Source organism: Crocodylus siamensis, chromosome 1, assembly GCF_052110815.1.
Source record: "Crocodylus siamensis isolate JL-2025a chromosome 1, ASM5211081v1, whole genome shotgun sequence".
In the NCBI taxonomy this organism is placed as follows: Eukaryota; Metazoa; Chordata; order Crocodylia; family Crocodylidae; genus Crocodylus; species Crocodylus siamensis.
Genome location: NC_143395.1, coordinates 136,706,699 through 136,724,388, shown reverse-complemented (window position 1 = coordinate 136,724,388; position 17,690 = coordinate 136,706,699). Strand labels below are relative to the sequence as shown.

Here is a 17,690-nt window from a genome sequence, read left to right as displayed (position 1 = left end):
TGTCCTATATACCAATATATTCTATTGATGCATCTTTTTTGGTACCTGGAGTTGGTGGAGTTTGAGGGAGGTGCTGATGCTAATTCTTCCACTACCCCAAGAAGGAACATGGCCAAGAAGCCCAGCGGGGTGATCTGAGCCCAGCTAACAAGGAACCCAAATTCTTTCTGGAAATTTGTGGGTGGAGCTTTAAAAAACCTCTTTTTTTCCCCTGTCCCCTTTTTGCTTGCTTATTCTGTCTATTCTGTAGTGTTGCAATTGTCAAGGAATGATGGGTGGGAGGGGGGGTGCTTTTTTGTTTAATCAGGCTTTTAATATTTTTGTAACTTAATGAGAAGCTATGTGAATAATAGGGCAAAGATTTTACTGAGTCTTGTATTGGGGCAGTTTGGGTTCATAGATTCATAGATATTGGGGTTGGAAGGGACCTCAGTAGGTCATCGAGTCTGACCCGCTACTCTGGGCAGGAAAGAGCTCTGGGGTCAGACAACCCCAGGTAGGTGCTTGTCCAGTCTTCCCTTAAAGACCACCAGGATAGGGGAGAGCACCACCTCCCTTGGAAGCTCATTCCAGATTCTGGCAACCCTTACTCTGAGGAAGTTCTTTCTAATGTCCAACTTAAATCTGCTCTCCATCAACTTGTGGCCATTGTTCCTAGTTACTCCAGGGGGTGCCCTAGTAAATGGAGCGTCTCCTATTCCCTGCTGCCCTCCCCTGATTAATTTATAGGCAGCCACAAGATCACCTCTCAGCCTTCTCTTGTGAAGGCTGAAGAGATCTAGGTCCCTCAGTCTCTCCTCGTAGGGCTTTGCCTGCCAGCCTCTGACCATACAAGTGCCCCTCCTCTGAACCCTCTCAAGATTCTCCACATCCCTTTTGAAGTATGGAGCCTAAGACTGGACACAGTACTCCAACTGTGGCCTGACCAGTGCCGCATAAAGGGGAAGCATTACCTCCCTGGACCTGTTTGTCATGCACCTGCTAATGCATGATAAAGTGCAGTCAGCCTGGTTGATCACTTCGTCACATTGATGACTCATGTTTATCTTGGAGTCTGCTATGACTTCAAGATCCCTTTCCGCTGCTGAGATGGCCATCCCCCAGCCTGTTAAGTCTGTTGGTGGTTTCTTTTGCCCAGGTGCAGCACTTGTCTTTGTAGATCCACATCCTATTTCATTCTGTCTCATTTTTCCAACCTGTCCAGATCTGCCTAGATCCATTCCCAAGCTTCCGGTGTGTTAACTTTGCCCCATAATTTGGTATCATCTGCAAACTTGGACAGGGTGCTCTCCATGCCCTTGTCTAAGTCACTGATGAAGACATTGAATAGCACTGGTCGAAGGACTGATCCTTGAGGGACTCCACTGCCCATGTCTTTCCAGGTCAATATCAACCCGTTCATCACCACTCCAGATGCAACCCCTAAGCCAATTTGCCTCCCACCTGACCATGTCATCATCTACATGCACGGAGTTCATTACTCCAAGGCAGTAATTTGCTATGGCTGTCAGGCAGTGCAAGTTCATACAATTTTTTGTTGTAAAAGCCTTTCTGAAGAACATGTGCTCAAATGTAACACAGTTCTGACTTGGCTAGGAATGTCCTGTTCTCTGTATTTGAGTTACAAGAAACTATTAGGATGCTGTGGAGCCACCATGGTTCTGTTGGAGCTTGCAACCTCACGAGACCTGTTTTAACTCTCAAGGTTCGATCATGTACGGCACAAACAAAGTGTATTTGTATCATAAAAATGATGAGCTGGTCATAGATTATAAGGAAACCTAGTCCTGCATTTAAGAACTGCTGAATTTCTTTTGTGTGGTGACAGACCTAAGACCACAGTGAAGTGCTTTGCTAAGTGCCTCACTTTGCTAAGTGCCTACATCTTTGTGGCTTTTGACCATTTACCACTTGTACCCCATCCCACTTTCACTCGGTACACAGGGTGCTTAAGGCTTCAATCCATTCAGTGTGCCAGGAGTCTGCTTTATACTTAGCTTTTATTTATACCGTATGCATGGCATTCAGTTGCTGAAGGGAAACATCCTTATGCTCTGCTGTATGCTGCCCAAGCCCTTTGGGTAGCATAACAGTACTGACAGCTTAACATTTCTGATGTTGCACCACCAATTTTCCAACTCAGTTTGAGCATTCACAAATGTAACTAGACTCAGAAGATGAGTCAAATGTGTGCTTGAGGCCTTCTGAAAGGGCTGAACTTGACCAGCTAGGCAGTATTATTTATGAGGGATCAGATGTGGATATTACTGGGGACAATGGTATTTATGTTTCTTTAGAAACTTGTGTTTGGAATTTTAAAATGTCTGTATTACATAAAATTGACTTACACTCTTAACAATGGCCATTAGTTTTACAGAAGGCAGGATAGATTTGCCCTCTGTTTATGAATGCTTATGCTATATATTTTTTAGTTAGCCTATAAGATGCAAATATACCCTGCCTTCTGCCTGACGTCAAATTAACTAGGCTCTGTTTGTTAGTTTTATTTCACAATTTAAACAGTTCCTGTGCTACAGGGACTGGAGAGAAATAATCTGAAATTAAGCTTTCGTTACCCAAAATTAATATGTTTGAAAATGTTCTTTGCTTGCTTAGTTTAGCTGAAAGACTTTTTTTTTTTCCAGATGGGAATTTTGGGTGTGGGGAGTTTTATAATGCTTGTATGTAGTCATAGGGGTACAAGTTGTAGTCCTGTTGGTCTAAGGACATAGGCAGACAAGGTTCTTTGAGTAAATCTGATATTTTTTTTTATTAAACCAACTCAAATAGTTGGAAAAAATCTTCTTTGAAAGCTTTTAGGTACAAATACCATTCGTCAGGCTGAGGAAGCATCTGCAGTTGGTGTGTGCTCTTCCTGCATGGAATGAATAGTAAAGAAGTCAGTGGCTGGGCTGGTATGCATCCAAGACAGGCAGTCAGTGAAGATGTAAATTGAGGAGTCAGTGGGTGAGAGACGGGCTTGGGGGAGAAAGGAGGGGAAGAAAGGGGAATAAATGTAGCTGGTAAATAGTGGGGAGGTACCTGAGGAAGGGAGGGAGTGTGTATGTGTGTAGTCATGATGTTTTGGACTCTTTCAAAGTTATTGGTGACTGAGTTTGTAACAGCTGTTTACTAAATCAGTGCAGAAGTAATATTTAGTAATAGAATGGTTGGGGAAATTGTTTGGTCTTAAAATGTATTCAGAGCCATTCTTAATCTGGTGAAATTATAAATTATGCTGTCAGAAATCCCAAACAGAAGTCTGCAAGGCTAATCTGTTCCCATAGTGTGTGTTGTTTGCAAGACGATATTCAATTTCTGGCTGATGGGGTTTGGTTCTCTGCAACTAGAGCCTTATTGCATAATGTAGAATCCTCCTTTTTACATGAACAGACAAAATGGGTATTAAAAAGATGAATAGTGGAGGTTGGGAGGCCTCAGTGATAGTATTGTCATGGAGGGGAAAGGAAGTGAAGGAATGAAGAATGATCAGAGGCCACACCTGAAATCTGGAAGATGGGAGCAGGGTCATACTCTGTGTAGAGGGTTGTGGAGGGCAAGAAAGCTGGCAGTAAGTTGTAACAGCCCAGGCTGTTCAAAACAGATTATTCTAAAGGTTTTCCTTTTAAGGGGAACTCCCCTTCCCCCCCCCCCAAAAAAAAAAAAAGCCATACCAAAGTCTGTTTAAAAAGACAACTTATTTAGGATGCAGAGTCAAGTATTTGGTAATTAGGAAATGTCAGATTTTGTGGTTTCTTTTGCAGCTTCATCCAGTTGTCTTATGCATAGGCTTATATGATCTTTAATTGCATAATTACACTGCTGCTGTTTCCCTTCCCACTCCCCTCTGACTACTTACCTCATTCATTGTGGAGAACGTGGATGCACAGGGGAATAAATTAGTTGGTTAGTCACCTTACTTTCCTTTAGTTTTGAGTTCCTCACTTTGAAACCTGAATCACTTCCTTTATATGATGTAATAATAATTGCTAGCAGAATATATAGTGCAAAGATGATGATAACAATGTACTTGTAGGGGAGACCAGTGCTTCGCAATATTGCTGGAAGATCAGTAGAGGGAGCACAAGGCAACAATTTTTCTCTCAGGACAATAAAGCAATTTCAGAATAAAGTAAATAAGTCCTCCTCACCTATTTTGGGTTTTTCAGAGGCCTGTGTTTTAAAATTGGTTTCAAGCGTTCCAGCTAAAATTGGCTCTGTCTGAGCAGTCAGAATGAAAGGCTGCCAGGTTTTTAAATAAATGTTTACTGTATTTTCAATTGTATAAAGGAACACCTTATTTAAACACTGATGCTGTAAAAACTCCAGCTTATGCTTAAGTGAAAGGAACTTTTCTACTGGGTCTTTTTGAGTGAGTCTAACTCTGTCTCTCCCTCTCTCTCTCACACACACGCACGCGCACTCACACATTCTCTCTCTCTTTCTCTCTCTCTCTCTTACTTTTGTTGTCTTATTCATAGTTTCATATACAGCTGTGTATTTCCTTTTCACGTGTCTTAGGAATGGGCCTTAACAAAGGACAAGTCAGTGAAACACATGGATTTGTGCCTTACTGTTGTGGACAGAGCCCCTGGTTCACTAATAAAACTACAGGGTTGCAGGGAAAATGACAGCCGACAGGTGAGTACATAATGCAGTACACTGTGCAGACAGTTTTACTGGAATAACAGCAGTGTGAATAAAGGTGTGTGCCTGTGTTCTTGCCCTCTTCTTGCGCCCTGTGCTGGTGTGTGGAGGGGGTGTTTGTATTTACTATATGTGTACTTGTATGTCTATATATGTACAACACTTTAAAAAAAAAATCTGTAGTTGACTTCCTGTGCCTTCAGAACTACTTGGGGACAGCATCAGAAATGAAGTAATGCCTCTCTTGTGTTGATCACCCCTTGTATTGGTTGCGGAGGGTCACCATGTAATTTAATTTAAGACAGGAAGGATGAAATTTAGAACGTAGATGTTTCATGAGTACCAGATGAGGAAGAGAGTATTGGGGTAAGGAGTCTTTCCTTTTTCCATTAAGCTGTGAGGAGGTCAAACACTAGAAGAGAAATGTCATCAATTAATCTTTGAAGCCTACTAAAAGAAATCCATATCCCAGATCTCTTCACGTTTTGTTTTTCACTGGGGCATCAGCTCATTTGGACCCAAGAGGTTGGTCTCCAGACTGTATCAGGCCTGCAGACCAGCTCTGCGCACCAGAGCCAGTGTGCAGGGCCAGTCAGGTGCAGGTGTCATGTACAGCATGCATCCCGGACCAGTCTTGTGCGACTCTCGGCTCCAGCCCCATGCACTGTATGCAGCCTAAGGTGGCCATGTGCAGCATGTCCCCCAGACTGGCCCTGGGTCCAACATGGACTTATTTGGTGAGGGTATGGCATTAGTGTTGTGTGCAACATGTGCCCTAGACCAGTACTGCACATGCCGTGGACTGGCCTGTGCATTGTGGGCCAGAGCTGGTGCATGCTGCATGCATGGCCTGCCTGACACTCATAGGCAGCAGCCCATTTAAACCCATAATCTGTACTAGTAATATGCCCCTAACAATAAAACAGCTATGACAAACTAGGTAAAACAAGACACTAAGCAATAGGATCTTAACACACACAAAAAAAAAAGTCTTGAGGTTTTTGCTAAGGGAAGCTAAAGATAAGTCTTGACGTATCTATATAGAGGCATACAGATTGTGTGGGTATTTTTTTTTCTAATGGGAGGTAGCGGTGTTTCTGTCTTCCTGCAAATTATAGCCTGAAATCTAGCAGGTCCAGGTTTAGGACCAAATAATTTGCTTGAATTCTACTAAACCTTTGGGGTTGCTACCTTATATCCTCAGTTCTCTTCTCCACAAATGGTTACACAATGATTTTCTGACTATCCATTGTCTTCAGGTAGTATAGAATGTGCATAGAAGGTTTTCAGTGATACTCATACTCAGTAGTCCTTTTCCCACCCAGTAACTACAAGAATATTTCCCAAATGACCTGAGGTGTCTTTTGCACTTTTAACTCTGTTTATGACCTCCTTATCCCATATCCAAAATCCAAATAAAATTCCATATATTTGTCTATCTGGAACAAACTTCAGCATGACTTGATCATAGTGCGTCTCCTCTTTAAACTGATTTGATATAAGTATAAGCTGGTTTCTGTTTGCCTGCAAATTAACTGCTTACAGCACCTCATACAACCTAGATGGGATGAGATACAACCTTGGTTTTTATTTTCATTCAAAGGCACGCATTTTTATGTTCAGATCTGAAGCTGTTACATGTAACAAAGTAAAGAAAGATGCAACAAATTATTGTGAACACATGATCCTGCTCAAATGTTAGCATTTTACAACTGAACAGTGAATCCAAGAAGAGGGCCATAGGGATGGGAGTGCATTTGTAAGCCTATGTCCAGGGCAGTGAGTCTCAACCAGGGTGGTGTTGAGGTGCCTTGCAGTCCTTTCAGTGGTGCCACAGGGTGCCACACAGTGTTAGCCCTGTTTGATGTGCAACATGATTCACAAAATAAACCCAGCAATTTAAAATAGGAATTCATAGTGTTAAAAAATATTCTGCCCTACTGTGGTCTTTCTGAGTTTTTTTTGCAACAGAAGAATTATTTTTCTGTATTTAAAAAAAAAAAAAAAAAAAGTGAAAACTAAGGACTAGAATTTTCTGAAGAGTCAATCCAGGGGTGCCTTGAGTCTGAAAAGATTGAGACCCACCAATCTAGGGTATTTTACCATGCAAAACTCTCCTGGTTAAACTTTCCTGAAAAATAAGTCAAGCCAGGAGTCATGGTATGTAATGTATGGGACTAAACAGCCAAACCTGTTTCCAGAGACATATGCATAAAATATTTCTGAGTTATCTCCTTAGTGAAGCCTGGACATATGATAGTCAAAGCCCAAGGAGAACAGAACTTGACTTCCTCTCCTGAGCAACCAGGAACTGATGTGCATGATAAGCAACAGAAGTATCTAACATACCATTTAAGGAAAAAAAAATGAGAGTGCGCCTTTTTGAAAACAGGGAGAAGGCAAAGTGCAAAGGAATGAGCAAGGAGTGCAGTCCCTAACAGCAACTCACTAAACAAACTGTATTATTAATGCAACAGCTATTTAATCCTCCATTTGTCATGCTCAAGTCAATTAATACTTGCAGAGTTATCTCCAGTAGCAAATCCCTTTAATCCAGCTGTGTAACAGGCTAGTTCTGTAAAGTCATAGTTATTTTTCTCCCCCGTCAATTTTGCTTTTGTGCTAACAGTGCAGGAACTCTGCGAAAGAAATCGCTTAGTAAATAATTCATAGCTGGAAGGTTACTTTGTAAACTTCTACTGTATTTACTCAAATATAAGAGCAGGTTTGCTGGTTTTTCCCCAATTGGCATTGGTGGAGAAAAGTTCCCTTGTCTTGTGTTCGCATACAAGGAAACCTCATTAAATATATTGTTTATCATTAACTGCTGCCAAAAGCAACACGTGTGCAGTACTGGAAAGCAGCTATGAAGCTGTTTAAAAGCAGTAAGCACTGAACACACTTGGATGAATTCAAGGCAGACCTCCAATAATTAGATTCTATATCCGGAAAATTATAACAAATTCATGGATTTGCCATATATAGAATCTAATTATTGGGGAGCCTACTTATATGCAAGTGAATACACCATATAGCAAGACTGGGCAAAGCCTAATTAATAAACACTCTAGATCTGCTTTACAGATAGTGTTGGAGAGAACTTCAATTCTCTCTTCCCTTGCTCATCTCCTACACCCTCCCACCCTTCCCATGAAGAAGTGAAAACCAGCTGCCTGTGCCTGACTCTGTGCACAGTTGCTGGAATTTAAGGAAACTTGGCTAAGATTACTTCTTCAGCTTGGGACATGGGGACTTAGCCTGAGAGTTTTATAGGCATTCCTGTTAATATTAATGTGACTTTATCCTTGTAACCTATGCTCCCTGAGGAAGGGCAGGTATCTTTCCTATTTTTCACATATGGGAGCTAGTCAAGGGAAATGACATCCAGGACCACAGCCAGGAATCTGCTAAGAGCCATAGACAACACAAGTCCTTTGTTCTCAGTCCATTCCAAATCCAGCCAAGATAAAAAAAAAAAAAAAAAAAAAAAAAAAAATTCTCTCTTGGATCAGATGGCAATGACCCTGGTACCCCCAGCACTGTTTCTGACTGCAACAAATTACTTGGACACCTCCCATAATTTTTGACCTGTGGCCATGGTTTCTGCAATTTGTGAAAGGTCTTGCTGATCACATCTTGGGTTTTTTATTGTAAAGCCAATACTATTTCTGATAGTTTTGGTTCACCAAGTGCAGATTTTGTAGACCTCAAAGTCTGGTATGGCAGTGGGACTGTGTGCATTTAAGAGGAGAGCTGAAGAAAATGATTTGATATACAGAGTATCAGCTGGGGGTATTGCTATTCCTTGGGGATAGTTTGGACAGGCCTTGAAAAAGAAACAGCTGCTTCAGGATTTGAAGCTATGACATCTAAGCTAAGGAATGTTTGAGGGTGGAGAACTCAAAAGACAGGACCTGAAATACTGTTTTACCCACAATTTTAATAGCTCAGTAACTTTATTTTCTCTTTCAGAAATGGGAGCAAATTGAAAGCAACTCTAAACTGAGGCACGTTGGCAGCAACCTGTGTTTAGACAGCCGAAATGCCAAAAATGGTGGGCTTACTGTTGAGGTTTGCAGTCCTTCTCTATCACAGCAGTGGAAGTTTACACTTAATTTGCAGCAGTAGAAGGGCTCACATGCAAAATGCCATTTCACTTCCTAGACATTGGGCAAAGTTTTGATTACATTACTGATATATTTCTTAAACTTTCCACGGAACTTATATACCTCAGTATTCCATCTTTGTCTGAAAGTAGGAGAGAACTAAAGCAAACACAAGGGAACCAAGGGGACTTGGAACACTGCAATTCTCATTGAACACAACTGCAGCACAGTTCCTTTGTTGTGTGAAGATTTACCAGTTCCTTTCTGACATCAGCTTACTACTTGCACAGCAGATGATTAACATCCCAAGGAACAATTGATGTACAGTAGAAAATGGATCTCAGTACAAAGGGAGGGAGGGGAGCTGGGTGCGGGGAGGGTGTGGGGCAAAATGCTAGGAGAAGATCATTTGAAATCTCCATTTACATAGAAATCATTTGTGGTTTCCAGAAACTGAAGTGTCATTTTGAAGGTTTTTTCCATGTGTACTTGGTATATTTGAATATGAACTTTTCTATGATGGACTCAAAATAGAAATATAATATGTTCGTTCCCAGTTGTTTATATCTATTTTCATCATCCTATAAGTATCAACAAAGCCAGTTAACATACATTGGTAATTGGAAATTGGATTGAGATGCTATGAAAGAGCAGAACTCTGTGTAGATGCAGATTTTGTGCTGCTGAGCGTAATGTCCATGCAAACACTGGATGCTTTTGTTTTGCAAACTGGATCTATTTCATAGTGCTTCACCCTCACTGAAGATTATGGAACTCAGGAGGAGGAGGAAGAGGAGGAAATGGCAGGACAAACGAATGTGTCTGCACAGGCCCTTGCTTGGATTCTCTCTTCCAGTTTGAGAATTCAGCACGAGTGCTCGGGGTATAAGAAAACTGGTACTTGATATTTTGTTTTGAACATTTCTGTTTTTCTTAATTTTTAAAATACTCTTTTCTTTTATTACAAACAGTGTGTACATGGTGCAGCTCTTTCACAGGTGCAGCCATGGAGGTTCAGCGCAGCTTTCTGTTGGGCCTTAATCAGCTTAATTTCTTTGTCTTAAACTCCCTTTTGAATTTTAAAGGTAAGATGGAACAGCAATGTCAGTCTCAACAGATAGCACAAGATCATAGTATTAATTTGCAAGGATGAGCAGCTACAAAATCTCTGAATTGCACTTGCTTAATTTATAAACCTGCATGGGTTGTGTTTTTGTTTTGTTTTTTGTTTTTAATTTTTTCTCAGAACAGGGTTTCAGATGGATCCAGGCGTGGCTCTGGGAACTAGTTTGGGTATCAGCCAATCCTAAATGATATTTTTAACCTTAGAAAAAATATATTTTACAGCTTCAGTGCAACTGATGTCATTTTTTATATTGAAATAATACTGTTAAAGCTGAGTCGACACTGACTTCGGTCTCTCATTCTTATGTATGCATAGACTATATACTTTGTTAAAACAAGAGTTGCTTCAATGAGCTTTTAAAACTAAAAGGAAAAATAGAGAATCAGTGGCAGCACTAGTAAGTATCACAAATTACTGAAGATGCCAAGTACATAAATGACTTTGGTAATATGATGGATCTCAGACTGTGGGTTGACTTATAAAGAAGAAAGCTGACAAAATACTTTACTACACTGTACAGTGGCTTTTCCCCCTTTTTCAGTTTCTGAAAGAGTATTTCAAGAGCTGCAGTTTCCTTTGGCTGCATTTACAATTAATGGAACTCTTCCATACAAAATGGCTTTTACTTCTGGGTGCCAGAAATTAAAATAGCAGGCTAAGAAATGTCTGACATGCCAGCTGCAGTTAAAATGGTATCCATTTATGGGATTCACAAAGGCTTCCTTTTGGATGCATTGGCAACAGTGAAGGAAGGGATTGAATCTGAAGCACTTCTGTCCTCTATCCAGCTTTCCTGCCAATGCAACACACATCTTCCTTTTCCTTACCTTGCTGCATATCTTCCTTCCATTAAAATTATGGGATTTGCCTGTTTAAAGACAGTATACAGTGGATAAACTAGTCTCCAGATAACTAGTCTCTAGTCTACAGTGGATAAACTAGTCTCTACAGTGTATGATAAACTGATCTCCAGAATTTCTTCCTTCCCCTACACACTAGCTTTGAATTTGCTGAGGAATGGTGTTCAAGTAAGGGATTCAGCAATTCAGAAAAGTAGTGCATAATGGAAGTTTTTAGTCCTCTTGAAAATAAATGCTGAATTCTTGGATGATGGCTTCAGCAGCAAATTGGTTAAAGTTTACTTGTTCTGAAAAGAGAATTTAAAAGGAACGTACACTAAATTCCTATTGTCCTTACAGTGATTGAACAGACAAGCAACTGCTAATTGAAATCAGTATTGAAATATAGAAGAGCATGAACCTCACTCTTAGCTCCTAATTTTTGTTCCCTCCTTCCCCTGGGTTTTGAATGTCAGCCTACCTATTGTAAGACAGGAATATATCTCTAAACCCCTGTGGATGCTGTATGCGTGGGCCTTAATGTAGGAGCTGTATAGTGTAAAACACATTGCTATTCCTTGGGAGCAGAACTGAAGTGGTATCCTTTTATTAGATATGTTTACATGACACTGTGCCAAAGTCATTTACTGTGATTTTTAATTTTTTAAAGCATCAGGATTCAGCCCATTTCTAAGAAAAAAATTAAGAGCCCTTGAAGCAAATTGTAGTGGGGGTCTTCTGAGAACTTTTCCCCTTAGTCTTAAAAGCAAAAATTATGGTACATGCAAGTTTGTTTTGCTGGTTTTCTTTCCACCTCCCGCCCCTACCTAACCCACCCCCCAAAAAACATATTTTGAAAATTGTCTTTTGAGTTCGTTTAAAGAATCTGCTGTACAGAGCCTGTACTTTGTTCATTTTATAGATGGAAACCATCCTTGAAAATTGTTTAACTTAAATAAAGAAATACTTTATAGAAAAGATGGTGGTTCTTATTGTTATTGCTTGGTTTCACAGATGATTACTCAGCCTGGAACTTGTAAATTGAAGTGGTTCGCAAATGCCTCCGATAACTTGATTGTTTCATAAGCTTCTTAGCTTAAAAAAAAGCTGCACAATTTACTTTGCTTGACTTCTGTCAAATAAAAAGTTAATTCATTTGTAGTGAAGTCTTAAGACACATTTCCTGAAAGTTATCATACATCTCATGGCTGTCCCTTTTATTTAAATTCCCTGACTTGTGGTCACTGGGCAGTAAGTATACATGACTTTGTTAGGACTTTTTCCATTTGAAATGGATAGAATAGTTCTTCATAAAACATGTTATTGAACAATATTCATGCTTTGCTGAAACCTAATAATGCTGTCAGATTACAGGAAACCAAATAGGGAACATAACTTTTGCAAATGAAATTTTAGAACTCTAGCATAGGTTTCATACTTTCTTACATATCTCCCTCTGATCTGAGAGATTAAGTAATATATTCCAACAGGCTACAGATGTTTATAACTTCAATCCAGACTGGCAGTAAAGGGCATATGCTTATCAATATCCCTTGCTATGCATGTCCTTTTTACCAGTGGATTTATTTCCATACACTTTTCTTTATTGTAACAATGCAATGTAAACATCTGGATTACATGAACCAAAGGTCCAGCAAATCTTGCATTACTCCTGACCAAGACCTGATTTTTTTTGGTTTTTTTGTCCTCCCTATACTGTTGACCTGTGCAAAATATCCGTATGTTCTCAGCTAAGTTTACTATACATTACGAATGGAACAGTCTGCCCCACAGCCTGACGCATGTAATGGACCTGTTTAGTATTTATTCATACAGATTTATCCCTCTTGTATATCAAATTTCAATCTTCCCTTTGAATACCTTGTATCATTTTGCATCCTGAGAAATCTGTTCCCTCTGAGCTTTGAGAATATCTCCTGACTACCAATAAACTATTGAAAATGAAGCATCAATTTAGATCTGACTGAAGTATTAATCATTCTATGTTCCAAAGTAGCTGTTTGTTCTTGATTCATTTTCAGTGCTGAACTCAATGCCTAATAAAAATAGTTAAAACCTTTTTAGTCCAACTAAATTACGCCTTTTTTCCTCTCTCTAAAGTTATAAAATGTTATCCATCTATGCCAGGTTTATCTAAAACCTAGCATAGTAGAGCCCTGGCTTGGGATAGGATCCCTGGAGATTGCTACAATACAAATTAATTAGTGTTTTTTAAGTTAATTTTTCTACTAAAAAGCTCCGAGTGTCTCTTGTGATGACCCTAATTTCATTTAACTTAAATCTAGATTCCTGTAAAATTAATATATCTAGAGCTAACACATTTGCACTGGTTATACCCAGCCTGATGCTCAATAACCAACTGTGCACAAATACTAGCTTTAAAATGTTTTAAGAGGTTAACTTTTGCTTAGCAATGACTTAAACATTTCCATCACTTTGGAATACAGGCATACCTCGGAGATATTGCGGGTTCGGTTCCAGACCATCACAATAAAACGAATATCGCAATAAAGCGAGTCACACAAATTTTTTGGTTTCCCAGTGCATATAAAAGTTATGTTTACACTATACTGTAGTCTATTAAGTGTTCAATAGCATTATGTCTAAAAAAAAATGTACATACCTTAATTAAAAAATACTTTATTGCTAAAAAATGCGAAGTGAGCAAATGCTGTTGGAAAAGTGGCACCAATAGACTTGCTCGACGCAGGGTTGCCACAAACCTTCAATTTGTAAAAAACGCAATATCTGCGAAGCGCAATAAAACGAGGTATGCCTGTACTGGTCTGTTTTAACAAGAAATGACTGGAGAATGGACTAAAATGTGGGGAGTATATTCTGTAAAGATCAAATAAAATGTGCAATCCAACATTCTGTTGCTGTTTTTAAACATGCTGGTAATCAAGCCTCAAAAGATGTTTTAACAAAGTCAGTTTGCAGGTTCTATCTGTATCTATACAGCCTTTCAGAGAGCTGCCTTAATGGATACTCCCTGCATTTGCTTAGTTGCTGCCTGCACCTTTGGTTTAGCTGACTGTTTGTTTGGTGGGGGCTGTGCTCTGAGAAGCTAGGAATGAGTGCTGACTGTTGAGTGTGGCACAGGAGGTTTGCTGCCTACCCAGAGCCAGGATCCGGGACATCACTGCGAGAATTCCCAGCCTCATCTGGGCCTCTGATTACTATCCCATGGTCCTCATCCATGTGGGCACAAGTGATGCTGCCAGGAGTAGTATGGACCACATCATGAGTGACTACAGAGCTCTGGACCAGGCTTAGGAAGTCAAGAGCACAAGTGGTCTTCTCATCCATTCTTCTAGTCAGCAGTTGCCATCAGCATCGGGACACCTGCACCAGGAAAGTCAACCTGCAGCTCTGGAATTGGTGCCATCATGCAGGTTTTGGCTTCTACAACCACAATCCACACTTCCATGAGAGAGGCCTCCTGGGACGAGATGTTCTTAATCTCTCTTCTAAAGGTAAAAGTGTTCTCTTACAGCTTGGTTGATGTCCTCTGAAGGGCTTTAAACTAGGTTCATCAGGAGATGGGGAAGCAGAGGATGAGGAGGACCTAGGATTAGCGAGCCATAGTTTCATAGTTTCTAGGGTCGGAAGGGACCTGAGCAGATCATCGAGTCCGACCCCCTGCCATGGCAGGAAAGAATACTGAGGTTAAACGGCCCCAGCAAGGTGTTCACCTAGCCTACTCTTAAAGACCTCCAGGGTAGGAGCCCAGCACCACTTCTCTTGGAGATTGGTTCCAGATCCTAGCTGCCCTGACAGTAAAGTAGCGCTTCCTGATGTCTGGTCTGAATCTACCCTCTGCCAACTTGTGATCGTTATTTCTAGTCACTCCTGGTAGTGCTTGGGGGAACAGGGACTCCCCCAATGCCTGCTGCTCCACTCTGACTAGTTTGTAAATGGCCACTAGATCCCCCAGATCTTCTCTTGTGGAGGCTGAACAGGTTCAGGTCCTTTAGCCTCTCCTTATAGGGCCTGCCCTGACCATGTGAGTGGCCCTCCTCTGGACCCTCTCCATGTTATCCACATTCCTCTTGAAGTGCAGCACCCAGAACTGGATGCAGTACTCCAGCTGCGGCCTGACCAGTGCCGCATAGAGGGGGAGGATCACCTCCTTGGACCTGCTTGAGATGCATCTGTGGATGCATGACAAGGTATGGTTGGCCTTCCTGATTGCATCCCCACACTGTCGGCCCACATTCATCTTGGCATCGATGACTCCAAGAACTTTTCTGCCTCTGTACTGACAAGAAGGGAATTTCCCAGCCTGTAGGTATGGTGCCGGTTGTTCCTCCCCAGGTGCATCACCTTGCACTTGTCAGTGTTGAATCCCATCCTATTCTCATCCGCCCACCCTTGTAACCTGTCTAGGTCTGATTGCAGCCTATTCCTCCCTTCTAGCGTGCCCGCTTCCCCCCACATCTTAGTATCATCAGCAAATTTGAACAGGGCGCTCTTTACCCCCTCGTCCAAGTCACTGATGAAGATGTTGAACAGTGCGGGCCTGAGGACTGAGCCCTGGGGAACCCCACTGCCCACATCCCTCCAGGTCAAATAAGACCTGTCCACCACCACTCTCTGGGTGCGGCCCTCCAGCCAGTTGGTGACCCATTTGACTGTGTGGGTGTCAACACCACAGTCCCCCAGTTTCTTAATGAGAACGGGGTGAAAGACAGTGTTGATTTCCTTCCGAAAGTCCAGAAAGACTATGTCCACTGCTACCCCTGGTCGTAGACGGCTACCAGGTTGGTCTGACAGGACCTGCCTTGAATGAACCCATGTTGGTTGCCTCTAAGTATAATCTCCCCTGCTGGCCCCTCGTGGACATGTGCTAGAATAATTCTCTCAAAAAGCTTGCTCAGGATTGAGGTAAAACTAACTGGCCTATAGTTTCCCGGGTAGTCCTTCCTCCCCTTTTTGAACATAGGAACCACATTGGCCGCCTTCCAGTCCTCTGGCACCACACCAGAGCACCACAAGTGCTTGTAAAGCTGTGCCAGGGGTCCCGCAATGACTTCAGCCAATTTCCTCAGTACTCAAGGGTGGAAATCATCCCGACCAGCTGATTCGAATACATCCAGTCCCTCCAGAAGTTCCCTGACTAGTTCCTCACTAACCCTTGGCCTAGGTGCACTGCCTCTGGGGTGTAAGGGGGGCCCAGAGGGGAGGTGGCTGTTCTGGTCCCTGCTCAGGAAAATGGAGGCAAAGAAATTGTTAAATATGTTAACTTGTCAACTGGTGTGATGACCAAATTTCCTAGTGCATCTCACAGGGGCCCCACGTTACCTGGAACCTTCTTTTTGCCCCCTATGTGTTTAAAAAAAGGACTTCTTGTTGTCCTTGATCTGGGTAGCTAGTCCCAGTTCCATCTCTGCCTTGGCCTTCCTGACTGCCCCCCTGCAGCCCCAAGCAACTGCAGTATAATCCTCCCTGGTGATGGCCCCTCCCTTCCATTGGTTGTGCACCTCCCGGATGCTTTTGGAGAGCCGTGGGGGCTTTTGTGACCTCCTGCCCCCTTTGATCCATGTTGGGATTATCTCCCTTTGGGCTTGGAGGATCGTCTCCTTAAGGAGCGACCACTCTTCTTGGACACCTGGCTCCCTACCCCTCCAGGACCTCAGTGCTTCCCCGACTATTCTTAGCTCGTTGAAGTCTGCCCTCCTGAAATCTAGGGCTGCTGCCTTGCTGCAGGCCTTTGCCACCTTGCACTGGATGGTGAATTCCAGCAGGCAATGATCGCTGTTGCCCAGGTGGTCGAGCACCCACAGCCCCCTCACCAGGTCATCACCCATGGCCAGCACCAGGTTCAACAAGGTGCACCTCCTGGGTTAGATGGAGGTCCTGCATTCTGGCTAGGAACCTATGTGAGCAGTCAGACCTGGTTGACTGCTCTTCCCAGCAGATGTCTGGAAAGGTCCCATGATGACCACATCCTTTGACCTAACTACCTCTGTGAGCTGACTTAAGAATTCCTGGTCTAGCTCTTCGCCTTGGTTGGCTGGTCTGTAGTAGACCCCCCACCGTTAAATCTCTTTACCCTTGACTGCCTTGTATTCTAACCCAGAGCACTTCAGAGTGCCTCTTCTCTGATTCTTTGCTAATTGATGAGGATGTGTATTCCTTCTTAATGTAGAGTTCTATGCCCCCATCTTTCCTCCCTGTCCTATCCCTCCTGTACAGCCTATAGCCCTTGATATTCACTGCCCAGTCATGCGTTGGGTCCCACCATGGTCAACCATGAGCAATGCACTGGATAAACCCAGGTAAGCACTAAGGGGCCCGTAGACATTAGGACGGGGGGTACCAAGGGCACCCACTGGGGGCTTAAATGTCTCTACACTAATGCTAGGAGCATGGTAAACAAGCAGGAGGAACTTGCACTCCTGCTTGCAAGCAACAACTTTGACCTGGTTGGACTAACTGAAATTTGGGAGCCTATTCATGACTGGGCAGTAGGCATTGAGGGTTACAGGTTGTACAGACAGGATACAGTAGGGAAAAGGGGTGGGGTGTTGCTTTCTATGTTAAGGAACAATATACATCCTCTATAATCAAGATGGGATCAGAGGAGGGCCAAACTGAGATACTGTGGGTCAGAATACAAGGGGGTTGGGGGTGGGGGGGAAAGGACTTGGTAGTTGGGGTTTACTATAGACCACCACACCAGGAGGGTGAGCTAGACCTGGAATTCTCCAGATAGCTCTCAGAGGCCGTACAGTCAAAAGATATGGTTGTCATGGGTGATCTAAACTACCCTGATATCTGGTAGGAGCAGTCAGCCAAATCTAACTGCTCACGTAGGTTCTTAACCTACATACAGGACCTCCACCTAATGCAGGAGGTATACAATCCCACTAGGGAAAACACCTTGCCGGACATGGTGTTAGCTACAGGGGATGACCTGGTGGGGAATCTACAGGTACAAGGTAACCT

The 17,690-nt window shown here is 42.4% G+C and overlaps 1 protein-coding gene across 1 annotated transcript in view; it reads left to right on the top strand.

Moving 5' to 3' along the window:
• Positions 1-11,709, top strand: part of GALNT2 (polypeptide N-acetylgalactosaminyltransferase 2) — a 172,826-nt gene extending 161,117 nt beyond the window's left edge. The window contains exons 15-16 of the mRNA XM_090043827.1: positions 4,522-4,641; positions 8,620-11,709. Of these exons, the coding sequence (XP_089899953.1) occupies positions 4,522-4,641; positions 8,620-8,775 (276 nt within the window). The 3' untranslated portion in view covers positions 8,776-11,709. The remainder of the gene's footprint in view (positions 1-4,521; positions 4,642-8,619) is intronic.
• Positions 11,710-17,690: the final 5,981 nt, after the last annotated feature.